The sequence below is a fragment of the Brachycentrus maculatus genome, unplaced genomic scaffold (genome assembly GCF_059751285.1).
Source record: "Brachycentrus maculatus isolate JH-2025_06_01 unplaced genomic scaffold, ASM5975128v1 h1tg000086l, whole genome shotgun sequence".
Classification (NCBI taxonomy): domain Eukaryota; kingdom Metazoa; phylum Arthropoda; class Insecta; order Trichoptera; family Brachycentridae; genus Brachycentrus; species Brachycentrus maculatus.
The window spans coordinates 1,246,658-1,265,585 of NW_028280840.1; the positions used below are offsets into that span (position 1 = coordinate 1,246,658).

At 32.0% G+C, this 18,928-nt stretch overlaps 2 protein-coding genes across 2 annotated transcripts in view; both read right to left on the reverse strand.

Moving 5' to 3' along the window:
• The window catches only part of LOC148310861 (G protein-coupled receptor Mth2-like), a 37,185-nt gene extending 35,538 nt beyond the window's left edge, over positions 1 to 1,647 (reverse strand). Inside the window, exon 1 of the mRNA XM_088257666.1 lies at positions 156 to 1,647. Coding sequence (XP_088113792.1) covers positions 156 to 1,197 — 1,042 coding nt within the window. The 5' untranslated portion in view covers positions 1,198 to 1,647. The remainder of the gene's footprint in view (positions 1 to 155) is intronic.
• A 4,986-nt stretch (positions 1,648 to 6,633) lies between these two features.
• On the reverse strand, positions 6,634 to 18,654 carry gbb (TGF-beta family member glass bottom boat). Its single transcript, XM_088257667.1, has 7 exons — positions 18,230 to 18,654; positions 17,920 to 18,106; positions 15,075 to 15,229; positions 11,972 to 12,172; positions 10,290 to 10,366; positions 9,543 to 9,677; positions 6,634 to 7,670 (listed from the first exon to the last, which is right to left on the reverse strand). The coding sequence occupies exons 1-7, from the start codon at positions 18,600 to 18,602 to the stop codon at positions 7,545 to 7,547; spliced, it is 1,254 nt and encodes a 417-aa protein (XP_088113793.1). The 5' UTR covers positions 18,603 to 18,654; the 3' UTR covers positions 6,634 to 7,544.
• Between the last annotated feature and the right edge of the window lie 274 nt (positions 18,655 to 18,928).

Below are 18,928 nucleotides of genomic sequence, written 5' to 3' on the forward strand. Positions count from 1 at the left end.
CAAATATTTGTCATTGCATGCAGCACAAGTTCATTATAATTATTAATAATAAAGCTATTGAAAGAGAAATATGTATGTACAATATTATTTTTATATCGGTAGTATAGAAAATCTTAGTTTGGGCAAAAGCTAAAGATATAAATCAAATAATTTACTTGGTTGGTTCACTGGGAGTGGATTCTTCTTGTTGGAGATGTCATAGAAAGGCGGAGAGAACCCCCAGTCAGGATTTGGTGTGCAGCGAGGCTTGGAACTGCAGCTATTGTTGAGAAACATGTAAATCTGTCCCTCTGGACAACACTTTGTGACTATTGGTCCGTTTTTATACGGCGAAGTACACAGTCGAACCACAACAGAATTTTTCGTGGTACGATCAACGCAAAAACTCCCTTTATCAAACATTAATTCCTTTTTAGAACCAGTCAATTTAATCGAGTTCTCCATCAATTCAAATTCATATTCGTCGCTAGAATATTCGTAAGCCACTTTAGGACTTAGGCATTTAGGAAACCCATGGTTCAAGTCCAATATTGTAAAATCTTCATCGTACAGTTGAGTAAAAAATTGTTCATTTACCTCCGAAGAGTTGTTGGTGAGGAATGAACCATTGACTTTAATGCACATATGATAATCTGTATCGTATACCATGTCATCCGTACAACACTTTGTTATTGACCTGAAACTCGGAATATTGAAATTTCTCGACGATTTGGTCGGATCGCAAGATAATATTACTATCGAACCATCTCCTACTCTATCTGTAAAGTTTCCTTTCTCTCGAGTAATCTTGTCCACACAGTATTCTTCAGGCATAACTTTGACAGAGGATAGAAGCATTTCAGTTAGGTGCATTTCATCGCACCCGTCCGGAAAATTATAGTGAACAGACAATTGTTTGTCTACTACTATTAGAGGAACTATTGGAGCCTCGAGGGTGACATTAGAGGCGTTGGTTCTATTGTCGTTTACTGGATCTGTGCAAAAGTACTGAAATTCATTCCCGCCTATTCCATAACGAATGATGCCGAGATCTGGCGGGCAACATTTATTTAATACATTATTTTTGTCTAATAATCTAACGTCGAGCACGTCATTTTTAAAAGCTTTGTCGGAATTATTTATAATATCACAATTACAACAAATAACGAAGTATAACAAAATATGTAAAAGTACATTCATTTTTATGTTTTGAAACATCACTGTATCGCGTCCGAGTACAACAATAAGAAACTTAGGTATTTTCGCACATTTTTCACAATCTGACGGCTTTGTATTATATCTCAGCACAAGACAGGAAATTGTTTATTTATCGGCACAACAACTGTTCGGCGTGCGTTTGTTTACAAAGTCACGCCATACAAGTTTACCGACACTCACAAAATTTTGTTCGCGATTAAAACATCGTACAAGCGTTATGATTTATTATTAGCAGCATATGATATTTACGATAAACACTCGATAATCATAATTCAATTACAAAGAATATTTTTTTATCCGTTTAAGAAAATGATAAGCGACGATATCTTCGTTTGATTCGAGGTGAGGTGTGCAACTCGCCGCGCATAATTCGCGACTGATGGGCTTATGCCGAGATCAGACCACCCGTCCGCCTGCGGTTCTACCTCACTCTGAACTATGCAGACCGCCCGAGCACCAAGCTCCAAGTCGAAGCGCCGCTCACCCCTCCCACTCTTGTATGAAAGCTTCCAATATACGTAGGAGCATTTTCGGAAAACCTTTAGCTGTTAACACAATCAGTAATATTTCACAACAACCACAAACAGTAAACACTTATATCCGGTAAACTCGAATGACCTTTAACTTATTAATTAATTAACAAATATCAGTATTTTCCGAGACAAGCAAGAACGCAGCAGAATGACTGAGATAATTTAATATAACTTTTATGTTTTTCATAATAATTGTAAGGCGGTGAGAATTCTTATCAAAGTGTTATCATTTCTTATAAATTAATGAAAATTTATTATTGCAAAGCAGTGGTCTTCAAGTGAGCACATAGAGATAAAACAAATTCAGATTAGTAGCATAAATAGATTAAAGTAAAATTATTTAAGTATTGATAAAATAGATTATTTACGTCACATAGAAAATCCAACTTACACTTTAATTACATAGTTTATTGGCTTTTATCTCGCCTATGTGTAGTTGAGGATATATTTAAGACGATTGAAATAGAAAATAGGGACAACATTATTTTTAGGATGATTGGTATATTGTTTATATAAATATTACGATACAATTTTTTTGACAATATCAATCCAATCGAATTTTTTAATGTACAAAATTATATACGCGTTTTTAAAAGTTACATGATTAGTATGTATATACTATAAGAATGAATAAAATAAATATATGCAAACAATATGCAAATCAAACATCTTTTATCCGTGCAAAAAATACGACTAGTGACTAGAGACGGATGTTTATTTTTTACATAAATACGAATACATTTTGTTACGTCCGAGCAAAAAGTCATAATTGTTTATTGTTCGAAATTTTACTATGTATATTTTTGTTTAAAAAAACAACTGCATCGAAATCGCTTCGTTTCAAAACAAAAAAAAATCTGTTGCGTTTTATATTAACACAGGTTTATAACGTATTGAAAAATCTAGATGTCAAAACTCTTAAGATTTTCTAACATACATACAGTGGTGACCGGTTCACACCGGTTCCCTAGAACCGGTGCCTAATTTTTTTTAGAATTCGCTGAACCGTTCCTTAACCCTTTGTTGTCACACAATATTCCTATTGAGATCATGTATCGGAGAACACTCGGTTAACTTGGTCCCCCACGTTGTAAAAATATTTGAACCTCACGAAGAGAAAAAATATTGGAAAGATGAAAAAAATAGTGGAAAAATTCAGTTAAATTATTGCACTTAGTAAAAAGAATATCGTGAAAGATATACGCTTCAGCATTTGGAGCATTCTCAGTTGTTATGTGAATGTTCTGTTTATGTGCAGAATAAAAAACAAATAAATGTAAAAACTATTTTTATAGGCGGGGGGGTAGTACCTAAAAAGCGAGCCGGTTCTTGAAAATTTTGAATCCCATCACTGCATACATACATATCTACTAGGTAGTAGGAATATAAAATCATTGTATTTTTGTGTAACCTTCTGATATTAGTTTAATATACAATACACCTATACATTTCTATATACAAGTACGTAAGTGAAGGTCGTCATGAAACCAATATACGATCAGTCAGCAAAAAAGTTTCAGCCGGAGATATAATTAATTTTACTAACCGCAATTACTTACTATTGATAAGACTTTTAATTTAGCCCTAGTGAAAGTGAAATATCACACATAAATAGCGAAATTATTACTAGGCAAATAGGCACAAACATCATGGTGAGAAAAACGATAAAAAAACGTTATTGGTTTCTGTAATTTTATGATCGAATGAAAGTGTTCTTAAAGCCATTCTCACATTAAATTAGTCGTTAAAAAGAGTAATAAAATATCCAACGCACACACTTTACTACTAAAAACTACTGTGGGACATAATAATTCGCCTACTATTTTGATAAATAATTTCAAAAATTTATATAATAAAAATAGAATGCTAATAATTATCAGCCAGTATTTCTTAGTTACTAATGCAAGGCAGTAGGTAATATTTTTTTTTTGTTTTATTTTTTAATACGCCCTGGACTATATGCAGTCTTCCGAGCATCATAATTTCTTCACAGACACTGAGTAATAGGGAGTATACTAAAATTAATTTGTTTTAAAATCTGGTTACTTTTGGAAATTTACCAAACATCGTGATTTATAGTGTACCCTCAAACTCTGTTAAAGTTCTTGTTTTTAAGTGTGTAAAACCATGACATAATTATAATATTTATTATAAAGGCCTTTATTTTTTAAGGAATATAAGATACTGCTGAACGGTATTCTATTATACAACTCGTATATTATAGAATATCGTAATTTGAATCCACATATATTTATTATACTAAAAAAAAATCATTTTTATCCCCTATCGATAAACCTACTATTTCGTCACAAAAGTGCTGGACTTTTTCTGTCTTTTCCCATCATTTTAGACCAAATATAAAACAAAAATATGTACGAAAATGTAAAGTTATCGTTTTTACCTATAAATAAAATTAATTCATTACTTTTAAACACAAATCACTATATCTAGAGTAATTCGCACTAACTGTATGCGTAATCCAGTGCGTAGGCAATTTCTACGCACACAAGTAATAAAAATACTCGAAACCGGGAAAATTCACGGGAAATGAGGATGAGAAAATCAGTGGACATAAATCACAATTTGCAAAGTGAAAGAGAATACTAACCTAGATAAAGAAATTCAATGAAAAAACGGTAAAAAAGAAAATGACGATGTGAACAGGATTAGTATAGGCAAAGGTTTTTCTTGATTCGAGGTCCCAATATAAAAGGTAGTTTATCTAGAGAAATGGAAATAAACTGAAATTAATATAAATGAGGAAAACAAAAAAATTAACATTATAAATCATGACTTATTTTTTTTAGAATTGAGTCACTTGTATGGTTATTTCTCATATATGGTAGCATTAATCATTTTTATCGATATCAAATTATGTTATTTACCGAAATTTCCATTGGAAAATTCCATATTTTTTACTATCCTACAGAAATGTGCCAAATTGTTACCAGTTACTTTTTTAGTTACCCGACTGGGATGGTACATATTCGTTAATTTTCTTTCCAATTTGTCTTTGTTATCAAATTGTCTAATATATAGGGAGCAAAAAATACAAAACCAAATTTGTGCACTGATTATCCTGATATGAAATCATATATACTTTCCTATTATTTTGAAATCCAAAGAATAATAAAAAAATTTAATTCAGAAAAAACTTTTTTTTAAATGAATGAAGACTCCCCATTTCCCGCTTAAAAAATATGTTTCTCGATTAAGTTTTAGTTGTTCTTGACATAAAATTCGTCAGCGAAAAAGAGACTCTTTTTAAAAAATTGCGCAAATAAACCAATAATGCAAAAAGGTTGTAATTATACTATTTAAAAACGTCTCACTAGGCATCTGTGGTATCAACTTACCAGTACAAAGCTTGAAAATATTAGCAGCATTTAAAAATGTCAAAAAATTTATAAATACCAATATGCTGTAATTACACTTGATAAAACAATAAAAAATAAATAAATAAAACACAAGGTTAAGGTAGGTACAATATATTTGTTTTTTTTTTTACCAATCAGTGTATTCTCATATAAAAATATAAAGCAAGTCACAAAATGTCATGGTCCAGGGAGTCATTTAAATAATTGTATATTTAAAATTACATTACATTACAAGTATAAAAAACAAAAATAAGACACTTTTTTTAAGAGATATAAAAGATTATATTAAAAATCAATAAAGTGTGCGCACATATACACAAGTCTTTATAAAATGGTAGATACATAGGTCCTAAATACATTTACACAAAAGAATGTTAGAAGCAAACATGGAATTGGAACAAAAAACAAGTAAATCAAAAACGGAGTTAAGGGCTGATGCAATATTGTATTTTTATAAATATCTATTTTACCACATACTCTTTAGTTACAAATGATATATTATATTTTTAATATTTAACCAAAAAAAATCAAAATATTACATTTCTGAGCATTTAATTGTATTATCATGCCACTATTAAAAACCAATCATTTTAATTTATTCATGTTAAAAATGTCCACAATTTATACACATTTTTAACTTAAATAAATTTAACAATATAAATAAGAATTTATTAATAGTGGTACATTTATAAAAAATAATTCACAATAATGTATTTTTTTGGATTTAATTTAATAAATACATTATTCGTAAGTTTAAGAGTTGACGCTTCACATTAAATTACTGCATTGCAATGCTTCTTAAAAATTCAACAATATTCAAATCAGAATGGTTGATGATTTTTTTGTGAAACTCCATTAAGAGTTCTAATTTTGCAACTAATAACCTACATATCCTATTTTGCATGTAAAAAAATTATAAAATTAAAACGGAACAAAGATACCCAAAAAGAGAATATGAGAGAAAAATGTATATAAGATTTGGCACATTCTACGTGATACAAAATAATTCAATATTATGTTATATAAATTCATTTACAGTACCGTAAAACGGGGCTACTTGAACTTTGATGTGTTACTTGAGCCCAGTACAAAAAAAACTGTACTTGGTCTACAATAGTGAATGTATCAACATGATTCATTGTTTCCCTGACAGGTGACACTTATTATCACGATACTTCGATCAATACCACGATCTAAATAATTTTTTTTGTACTGGGCTCAAGTAACACATCAAAGTTCAAGTAGCCCCGTTTTACGGTAACATATTTGTTTACAAATCAATCATTAGAGGCCAAGTGTAATGTAATATAGATATTTTTTTAAATGCTAACAGCAAAACTGCTTTTATTAAATCCAGTAATTCAGGTTGAAATCAGAGGTGATCATAGCTAATGGTATGCCAAAAATGGAAGATTTATTTAAGCAATAAAAGAGTTAACTAACTTATAATCTTTGACTGTAGTAGTTCCAATATTATGCATTGTGAAGTTTTGTTTTGAAAAGATAATATGTACTAAGAATGAACATGTGTAGATAAAAACATAATCCCGGTTCAAACAAAATTGTTGAATCTAAAAAAATACATTCTTCTGTTTTGTTCCGAAATCACAAAACCAGTTCTTAAATTATTATTGACATTCTTTTACTTGTTTGCTTCTTTCAAATTAATTAACTAATTTCAATCCTTATTGATATATCAAGAAGTGTCCTAGAACATGTGAAGTATTTTCGGTCTGGCATAAAAGTTCTCTGATAATCGGCATACAGCAGGATTGTCTTTGAATAGACTATAATTATAATTAAATTAATAAATTCTTCCTATACACTTCTTACTCACCAATTTAAATGCCATCATAAGTATGTAGTAAATAAAATGTAGATTTTCAGCGATCGTGAGAAATGTATTTAAATCAAGATATACTTAAGATAAATTTGCATAATAAGCAGTTTTCTCTCTGAAATTTCGATCTCTTTTGCAGCAAATTGAGATAAAACTAGTAATTGAAACATGGAAAAACAAAATGAAAATTCCAATGAACAAAATTATTCAATTTAAAAACAGGATTTCAGGTTACAAACTAATTCTTTTTAAATTTTACAATCAATTTACAGACTTTTTGGAAAGATTTTTGTTTATATTTTTTATTGATTTATCTGGGTATTTTTAATGTGAGGTTTCATTGAATACAATTATTTTTTTATTTCTTTGCACTGATTTTATAATTTTTAAATATCTATACATGAATGCTTTAAAAATCAAATCAAAATAATGTCAAATTAAAATATAAAAGTACTACATACACATGAATATTACAGCAGTTGTTTAATTAAACTACTCAAAATAACAAAGTCGTCGATGGCACCTATTTTAAAATGTTAATGGAAGAACTTGTATCACATATAAAACACTTCATGTTTTCCACTGTTATCACTAGTTTCAATGACATCCGCAACTCTTCACCACCATATTCTTGTACTTTTTCAATATCACATTTGAGTCATCTAGGAAAAAGAGAACTGATATTGGTGTTAACTTTGTTGGGGCACAGCAAGGCTTAGGTACCTGAAAAAAATATATGTACATAATATAAGACTCATATCAGTATCTGTCAGATTTTCAATAATTCTATTAAAACTGGGGGCAAGATCCTTATCGTATCACTTGGTGATATTTTTCATTCATTCAAACCCTTATCCGCACCCCGATGGTGCATAGGGTACTGCGTTATATAAACACAGTGTTATCTTGATCATTAACATGAAGGAAAGGTGATCAGCCCTCCGCTTCAGATACCAGTCCAGGGTAATATTGAATAAATATTAGAGTGAAAATATCAATTATATTTATTTGACCTTCCCTGGGAATCAAACCCAAAACCTCCAGTACGGTAGCCGAGCGTGCTGACCATTACACTACAAAAGTGGACTTGGTGATATAAACGCGATAAATAGAAAAATGAAAATATTTTCCCTATTGAAGATCTAATTGATGATAATAAATATAAATGGTTGTATCGGGGGTTTATTTTGGTGCTTATATTCACATTTTAAATACTGTGCTTTGAACAAAATTTGGTAGTTTTCGTAGTTATTGAAGTTAAACATTTCAGACGGATGTTTTTTTGGGTCAGCCCGCTAGCGACGGGATTGGATAATTGTGTACATATAGTTTAGACCTAAACAAAGAGATTGGTACATAATATTCACATAAAAACATTAAATAATTCCCTCTTTTCTGACATTGAAATGAGGCCGGCGCAGAAGGTCCTTATACCCTTCGCGTCCTTAAGCATCAATCAACCGAACGGGTAGATATACCTTTGCCAGTCCTAAGTGTATTAATATCACCATGAATTTTCAAATAGAGAGAGTGATAAAATTTATGTAATATAATTTAACTATACAATTTATTTAAAAATGGTATTTAAAAGTAAAGCTTAAATTAAAAACAATTTATATACTTGACAAACAATAGTAGAATAAATTATGAACCGGTTTATTGATGATTTTATTTTTTTACTTTAAAATTGAAATATTTGTTTCATTTATATTTGAAGCACTAACTTTGTGATTTTCCATTTTAAAATTAAAATGTAAGATTGTTTTAAAATCACTATAAATATTTTATTATAATTTATAATGTCTACCGGTTTCGAAGCTAACCGCTTCTTTATCAAGATTTTAATTAGTCTTGATAAAGAAGCGGTTAGCTTCGAAATCGGTAGACATTATGATTAAGTAAGATATTATATTTAGTCATTTTAAAACAAAGTTACATTTTAATTATAGAAATATTTGTATTTGTATTATTTACCGAAATACTTCAATTTCATACTATTTCTGTGAGCCTAAGCGACTCATTGTTAGAAATAGGTATCAAATTGAGGTAGAGTGGGTTCGAACCGGGAAACTGACTCGAGAGTCCGCGACACTAACTCAAGGGACCAAAACCTGACAATTTTAATATTTGAGATATAACAACTTTGCACATGAATCTTTTGTTATGGATGTAATAGTCGTTGGGCTAAATGCCTGAAGAACTGTTACATAATATGGACTATGAATGAGGTTTTCGAATCCTCAATTTTTCACCTCATATTCAGGATCCAAACTGCTTTCAAAAGCCTTCACCAATTGTAAATGGGACTCACCCAAGCAATAGTCATATTAGTTACTACATATAAAAAAGTTTAATGATTCAAGTAAGAAAAGTTTTTTTAGATACTGAAGAAAAACTGAAACCAGCAAAAAGATAAAAGCAATAAAATTTACCCTGTTTATGCCACTACATATTTTTTTTGGCATTTTTTTTTACCTCTTCCACATTCATGCAGCCTTTTGAACATATCCACTGACTCCAAACCGTGTACACTCCAATAGGTACTTGAAATACTTGAAGTGCTTCATTTCTTTTTTAATAATTCAAAACACTTACATCTTTTTGATTCAACAGATGAACTAATGTTTGCACTATGGCATGATTTGTAGCATTCATGTGGGCGTTCAAGGGGAAATTACATTCACCACTGCAGTAAAAAGCGCCATATCCATCAGGAGCAATAATCCAATCCTAAAAAGAAACAATTCATATTAAATAATAAATAATGCACGGTACTTGCATAAGTAATGACAGGAGATTGACAAATAGAATAATATTGAATTGATAAACTCTAGTGCGTTTTTTATATGGTATTAATAAAAAATAATTAAAAATACTAATACTGCGGAAAATTATAGTAACTAGTGAATTCGTTGCATTTAATTAGAAGATTGAGAACAAATCACAAAGATTGAATGCAGTAAGTGTTGTAATTGAATTCTAGTTAGTATTATATCTTTTGGATATTTATGGGCAAAAAAGTTGATGTTACTGCTTAGTTTTTTAATAAATATTTTCATTATCATTGTGAAAAACGAATCAGATTCACTTATAGGTTACGAATCAATAGTTACTGCGCTTTAGTATCTGCAGGAGAGAAATGTGTTCATGATAGACTTCCAAATATCCCCATGTCAAAATGAAATAATTTTAACATAAGAAACTAAATACACATTGTTAGATTATACTACTTTTAAAAATTTTAATTTACCTAGCAATGCTGTGTTGCATTCTATTTTTTTAATTTGCTGTAAATATTTTACATTCTGAGAATAGTGACAATATTTACGAAATAAAATTTACCTGCCACTCCAAATCTTTGAAACTGACGTAAAGTGTTTGAATCTTACAGCTTCGAGAAGACCAGTGAGAAGGAGGATCTACAAAAAAAGAAAATTAAATGTATAAACATCATATTATAACAGACATAATTGTTAAGTCAAAAAACTTCATTTAAAAAATATATTTTCCAAAAATATAAATATTTGAGTAGGTATATAATGCAATGTTTGATGTTGAACATAAATGTGAAAAAACAAACCTCTTAAATACTATATAAATCTCAAATGCAATAAGAAAGGTTTAAAAATAATTCAATTCAAATTCAGTAAAAATTAACGTACCAACTAAAATTTAAAGTGTTTATATTAACACAAAAAATATAAAGTAAGCAAGAACACTCTTGTTAAAGATGTAGAAGAATCCTACTTCGGAATACCCCCTCAGACACATGGAACAGATCAATAACCAGCGAGATATTATTCAGCATAGCGGTAGCTCTTCCGACAAGCATAACCATCAGCAGGTTGGTCCTATATATAGAAATGTGAAACAATCTATGCCGACACTGTCTTGGATAACTATCGGGAACATATTGGTCTGTATGCTCCAAATAATTTCAAGATTATCGATCATACCACACAACATTCGATAAAATAATTTGACTACCAATGCGGAAAAACAGAAAAACTCAGTAGTATAATTGAGTAGATACTCAACTGAAAAACGGCATCGCGAGTTAAATTTCTGCCAATTACAAGATGTACTGGAAGGGTTATTTTCAGCTGGTACAGGTTTTTTTTTTAAATATCTATTACCTACTTTCTTTCCCCATACTGGCTTTGCAGATTATATTGTCATAGTATATACATAATTTGGCTTGCAAGATTTCTGAAATGGTCAACCGGGATAACTGAATGCCCCCAGCGTACAGTACAATGAAATAAATGACAAAGTAATTATCCTTAATATCCTTCACAGTTAATTATTTTAGACTTTTTTGCCATCTATAACAAAAATTAATTTTTCTCGGGACGTGGAGTAAACCGGCCTGTTTGAAAACCTGGACTGTCCCGGTTAAACCTAGATATCTGGGAAGCCTAATATTATATGTCAGAAATTCAAAACTTTATATGAGCTAGGGATATAATAAGCCTTGTGGAATATTAATTAGGTAATGGACGAACTAATATCTGAGTCAACATTATTTATTCAGGTGTCAAATAAAACATGGTTCCCACAAACCAAAATGAGAAACACATAGCAATCATAAAAAACAGTAATAGATCCAGATATCGCTTTAATGAGCAATATTTTGGCAGTATTATATTGGATAATACTGATACTTTCAAAATGTTTACAATTATATATATTTATATATATACCTGCGTGGACCATTCATATTATGGGGGTATAAATTAATCTACGCCATGTTACATTGGAATTGGCTTTGGAATTTCTAACATTTAAGAAAAAAAGGGGAAGCTGGATTAAACGTCCACTAGATAATATTTCCTCAGGGTCGGAAGAAGAGACATGAGGATTCCGGCGCCCCGGAAGGCCGCTGACAGCCATTCACCGACTATACCAAGCCAAGGAGATGGCGCAAGACAGAGGGACTTGTAGACGTCTCTTATTGGCCATATGCTCTACCTAGGGAGCGAACATGGAAAGAAGAAGAAGAAGAAGATAATTTTTTATATCACCTGTAAAAAGGTTTCTGCCATATGATTCTGAAGTCCCATAATTATGATTCTTCTTGTGCTTCCTGGATTCCCTTTTCTTCCTTGACATCACTCTCTCGTTTAATCCAGCGGATGCTTTTAAGAAAGCCACCATAAAAGGTTGTTTCTCATCTTCCCCTTTAATATTCACTAATCCAATTTCTTCAGGACGTATCTCATGTTCTAAAAATAAGTTGAAACAATAAAATAAAGTAATACATAGTCATAGATAAAAGAAGAAAAGTAAATATTTGAATGGTATTATTTTAAATAACTGAATGTAGTCGAAATGCGATCTCTCAGAAGAATGTGCGACAAAACGATGTATGATAGATGTGCAAATAGTGAAATAAGGAAGGAATGCAAAGCTGAGACAAGCATTATCGATAAAATTAAGAAAGGTGTATTGAGATGGTTTGGACATGTAGAACGAATGAGTGAGGAAAGAACGGTAAAACAAATTTATGAGGCAAATTTAAGTGGAAAAAAGAGCAGAGGAAGACCCAGAAAAACATGGCACGATCAGGTATGCCAAATACTTGAAAGTGGTCAGGTTAGGAGTCGTAACAATCGGCGGGTATGTATGAGGAGATGCATGAACGTGGAAGAGGCGAAGAATGTTTGCAAAGACAGAGTGGTGTGTTCTATTATCTTTGCCTACCCCTGCGGAGAAGCGGCGTGATGGTTAGTTAGTGAGTTAGTATTATTTTTGCTGAATTTTTAATATTTTTGCGGAGCTATAAAACATTGAAATGCTTAATGTTTTAACCGCTTCATACTTTTGAACGAGTCACGCTCGCGCGCTAAATGCGGTCCAATTTTTTATTTTACAATTACTTTTCCGACAATGAATTAGTACAAAATATTGTAGACGTAATTGTAAATTAAATATGCTTTTATTATTATATTAAATTTTATTTGAAAAGTCGATAAACTTTGTGTAACGGACAGATCGCACACCCCGTGCGGCGGCCCTGAAAAGGAATTCTAGGCGTCCGGCGGCGGGCGAGACGGTCGCCCGTCGGACCGCGGCCCGAAGAAGGGCCTCTAGGAATTTGTATGGATTTATATGGCTTCGGCACCATTTGTATAAGAAATGTATTAGAGATAAGGAAATATGTTAAATGCGCCTAGATATTACGGATACTGTGTAGAATAAATATGATAATTACGGATATTGTATAGAATAAACATGTCTTGAATGTAATAACGAATTGTTGTACTGTTGTAAAGGCACCGGTACGGTATAAAAGTGTAGCCCGTCCGGTGCCCCTTAGAGAGAGACAGAGATATGGCTGTCTCTGATTGGCTGTACTTTCCCACTGTCGGGCGGTACGCGATCACGGCCGGGTATATAGTGGGCGCATTTTTTGGTAATAAACTAGTTCTGGTGTGACTGTTGAAACCTGTGTTTCATTTCTTCGCTCCCGCTCCTTGGACGACTCGCCGCGCCGCCAGCCTGGACCGTTTCGCCTCATTGTACCGATTCACGGACCAGTTTCGGAAAGCCCTTATCAGGGCTATTGAGGTTGACTTGTCGGTCCAGTGCCCGCTCTTCTCGGCTCATACATCCAGTCACCTCCGTCCGTATCCAGCTTACAACTCGGTACGAGGCGTGTACATTTTTGAGAGTCATCGCACGTAACCGACGCCGGTTACATTTTAAAAAGCCTGATGTTTTTTTAAACACCCTTAAAAAACTAGCATTAAGTGGTTAAAATTAGTGTCTTTTACATTATATTATATTACCACATTGTTTGCGGGAAACGCTTAAAAGCGTGTTTTACATACTGTTTATAGAGGCCGGGAACACTTATAAGCTTTCTATTTGCTTGCTTTTGGTAGAGTATGAGAGATGCCAAAAAACATTATACAGATCGGAATTGGGTTTGTGGTTACTTGTGAGTAGTATTGAGGGTCAGGCGGCAGACGGTCTGAGTATAATTAGAGTCGGAGTTGATGAACAAAACCGCCCGACAACAATGTGTTAACAATGAGTTTCATTGCAGAGCTGGCAATGATAAAAACAGGGCATAGAAGTGCTTTCTGAATATCATTTGAATTTAAATAGAGAGCTATATCGCAAGAAAATGATTGTCTAAGTGACCCATTGTGATAGAGGATTCAATTACTCTCCAAATTAATTACTTTATTACTTTCCAAATAGTTTTTAATGGATAATTAATTCAAAATGGTAATAACTAATTATCATAGACGGTAATCGCCAGCATAATAAAACATTAAAATATGAAGGAAAAAAAACATATAAAATGTATCATTAAGACACATTTTTTACCTTCCTCCGTAGTGTAATGGTAAGCACATTTAACTACCCTGGCAGAGGCTCCGGGTTACCAAAGAGGGGGCGGGGAAATGAATTTTCCTGAATTTTCACTAGGTTTTTCTTAATATTACCTTGAACTGGTACCCGAAGCACAGGATTGATCACCGTAAATCACTATCAAGGTAACATTGTATTAAAACATTGTTTGCGGGCCGTTTTTTCATCAACGCCTACACTAATTTTACTCAGACAGTCTGCCACCCGACCCTTAGTATACTAATCACAAGTAACCACAAACCCGATTGTGATCTATGTAATATTTTTGGCGTCTCTCACGCTCTAGCAAAAGTAAGCAAATAGAATGCTTGTAAGAGTCACCCAGTCTCTACCAACAGTATGTAAAGGACGCTTTTAAGCGTTTCTCACAGACAATGTATTAATATGATGCAGTTTCATATGCACCATTAGGGGCAGATAAGGATACGAACAAGAAGATATCAATCCTTTTCTAATCACACCACATTCGACTGCAAGCCGTTTAGAATCTTGAATTTGCAGTTATGAGTTTAAAAAATCAGTAGCACAAACATAAAGAGTATGAAAAAAGTGAAACCGTTCATCCTATGGGTACATTTCTGGAACTACATGAAATTTGTGGAACAATAATGTTATGGACTAGTTTCAGGAGTTTCATTCTTTTCAAACTGAATATTTTTCCAGAAAAAAATATGCTTATTCTAAACCACAATTGTTAGATTTTATATAATTATCTAAAAAAATATATATACACTATCTATTTACCAGGTTTAGAGTGTAAATGCACATTTACATAAACTCCTTTGTTCTCAGAGGGGAATGCAAGCCAATCCATAAATGCATCAGTGATATTTACTTCCACCCATCCTTCATTAGCAGCACTTGTGTTTTTAGCTGATATTAGTTCAAGCTCTAAGCCACTGAAATAAAAACATGTCCATAGCTATACAATAACAATAAAAAATATTAAAAAATATAAAGGTGGAAAATTATTAAGAGGTTACATTTTAATCAATTTAAATTTAAATTTAATTAATTACCTAGATATTAAAATAATTACGGATTTTGAAGACAGATAAACTTATAATATTTCATATTATTTTTTGACATCTCATCAAAGATGAAGAAGAATATGGAAGTCTGGGCATTAAAATACTCTTATAATTGGAGATAATCCAGATTTGTGAACAAGTATTTGGACACACTCAAAATGTTGTTACAATATTTCAATATGTATGATAAATAAATTACACCTCATATAATCATTTGTATACCCATTGGGTGAACCGAAATTCTTCCATTTGACGTCGCGTATATCTTTTATAACACGCTGTTAAAAATACCGCCAACGAAAAAAAGAAATCAAAAACATGCGCATGCGCATCATGGCGCTACATTCTGAAAAATTGAGTTTTTATTGCGTGTGTATTATTTTTGCTACAAGACTTCTCAAACATTTATATTCCGAAATTTTATTTAATTTTGAAGACATTTTTTTATTACCTACTTACAACAAAACAAAAATCTCACAACTTAATTTTTTTATCACATTCTTTATAAAACCATATCCGCTCCCTAGGTGGAGCATATGGAGTCCACAAACTGTCTCCAGGTTTTTTTGTCAGCTGCTAGCTCCCTTGCATCCTCCCAAGTCAGATCCACGTGCCAAAGTTCTGACGAGAACTGCCGACGAATTGTCAGCAGTGGTCGTCCTGGGCGGCGCGAACCTGATGCCTTGTAAAAGAGGCAAGCTTGATTAAGGCTCTCGGGAGGCATGCGGAGTACATGGCCAAGCCAACATCGCATTCTTACACGGCCAAATTCCGTAACGTCATAATACCCCCTTATCTGATTACAAACACTGGAAATCATAACGTGTTTTTGCATTCAAAAGAAAGTATACGAAAATATCGTGAGCTGACAAATACGCATTGCTATAATACAAAATCGAAATATTATTATTTTTAAACCTTTCTATGGGGTAATTAACAATGAAGATAGACTGAATTAGATCAAATGCAATGCTTTACTTATTATTGGGTACCGATGGGAGAAATGAATATACATAACACGTGTAAATTTAGTTATAATGTCACACAACATGTTTAAATTTAGATAATACCCTGAGGTTTCCAAAATACTATATTATATCGCCTATTAAAAACAAAATCAAGAAACCATAAATTCAGATTTAAATATGTTTGCCTCATCGCATTAAATCAAACATATTGTATCGTTAAAATCGAACAATATTGTAGCATGTTGCACGACGATTAAAAAACGGACAAATTATGAACAGTATAAATAAGTTAATGGGATCCTTCCGCTACCGCAAATTCCAACCATTGTCTTATTTACAGACGGTTAGGTAAAATCTAGAATGGCATTTTTATATCCTGTGGAGACAGACCCTTTGAACGTTATCGGCTAACCAGGTAGAAATTTGTAGGTGGGAGGTCGCTAGGGTAAAACAATGTGCAGGTAGGTAGCATTAAAATTCAACATTATTATTTATTTATTTAAAAAACTACTCTGTTTTAAAATAAAATACGAATATTGTGCATAGTATATATTGACCATTTCATGTGATAAAAATGTTATTTCGAGACTATGAAGATAACATAAGTACTTTGTAATATTACGTGACCAGCGTAATAAAAACATGATTTGTGTGTAACAATTTACTTGTAGTTTTTTAATTTTTTTTAAAATCTGCTCACTGCATAGAGATTTCAACAGGTTAAACATTATTATTAATATTTTATTATTTTTAGGGGCAACTGTGGATAAATTACCGATATTTCAATAAAACGTATTTATTTAAGTTTATTTTCAGAATGATATTCCTATATTCATATTTTGAGAAAAAATTGTTAAGACACTATAATAACAATTAAAAATATACATTAAAATATCAATTTACGGTTTTATATTTTTTTAAACTTAAGTTTGTCCATAAATACAATTGTCGAATGTACCTATTAACACGTGCGAACGCCTATTATCTACAACTTGTGGTCATTAATAATAAAAACCAAGTAAATATAAATAGAAAAGTAATTTTTCATATGTACAATTATTGTGTTGTTTAAAGCTACAGTATTTTTATTACATCGTAATCTAAATTTTGTATGTATTTAAGATTATGAACTAAGAAATATCAAAGTATTTCAAAAGATGAAACTGTTTATTTCTGGAGTGTTTTTATTAATATCTCAATAGAGATGAAGAAGAATATGAAATTCTGGGCATTTACAGAGATGACGATCTGTCATGGGCTAGTTTGAGTGATAAATTTGTATACGTGTAACATTCATCTATTTTTATGTTAAAATAGATTAATTTTACACGTACTCTCATTGTAGTTCAACGATTGGGAGAAAAAAATTGAATATGTAAAATAATTTACGTTTTATCAATAAATAGTCAATCTCAACCGTGCGGAGGGAGCTTGGAATGAAAATAAAATAATAAAACTGATAGGCAGTGTTACTAACATACATGACAATATTTTTCAGGAAACATGCGTAATATCTGTAAGTAATGCCGTCTACAGGTATACTTGTAGACTTGCCCCTAGTAATTATGTATGTTATTGTGGTTAACTCACCCATCATTATCCACGCTAATAATTTTATGCGCACTTATAGTGAAAATATTATCAGGATCCAGTGAGTAATTTGAAGACTGATAAAGTCGTAATTCAGCATTGAATATTGTTTCGCCCAAGGGAACTTCCGAAACATCAAACCATAATCTTCTACCCTTTTCGTGCCTTAACCCGGCACCATGGTGATCTGTAAAAATAGTGTGTGGAATATGAATTAGTTTTTTAACTATTTTTACTAAATATTTTTGTGTAATTGTAATAAAAGAATATTTGAATTTCAAGAAAATTATTTGAAATTCCCGCCACTTACTTTTGCTTTGAAAGGTCATTATAACATCGCTCTGATCTATCGCGTGAAGATCGTCTCCACTCAAATTTATCTCCGAGCTGCGAGTCGGTCTGACATCGTGCTCATCAGCTAAGGATTTGTAAACGTCGAGAAGAAATATGGGAGCTGACTTGTTTAAAGGAACGTTTCTTGACTTCCTCGGTCTGTTTGGAAGACCTAAAAGGTCTAATATTTCGTGTTCAACAAGCATCCTCTCCCTGTGTGTCATGCCTCGCTGGATGACCGTCTGGTCCAGGCCATTGTCGACATAAAGCCCCGTCAGTGAGGCTTTTACCACTATGAAAACACACAATGAAATTATACTAAATATAACACGGTATAAACAAGGCGCCATGTCAGAATTGACCACATCTGTCACTGGACGGACGAGTTGCTCGAAGGAAACTGCTTGAATATGAATAATATAAACAAGACGCCTAAACAAGTTATTGAGCCAGTGGTTGTGAATCGTTTTTATAAACAATTTACTGTTTTAACTTTATTACAAAGTTAATTATAACAGTTAAAAAATTATGAATGATTTCGCTTTCAAACGTTACACTAAAACTGACTTTGTTTCTTAATCTGAAACAAATTATCAAAATTATTTTTTTTGACAAGATGTGTTCCTCTATCTTATTGATGTTTAAAATATGATTCACATATATAAGCATCGAATTT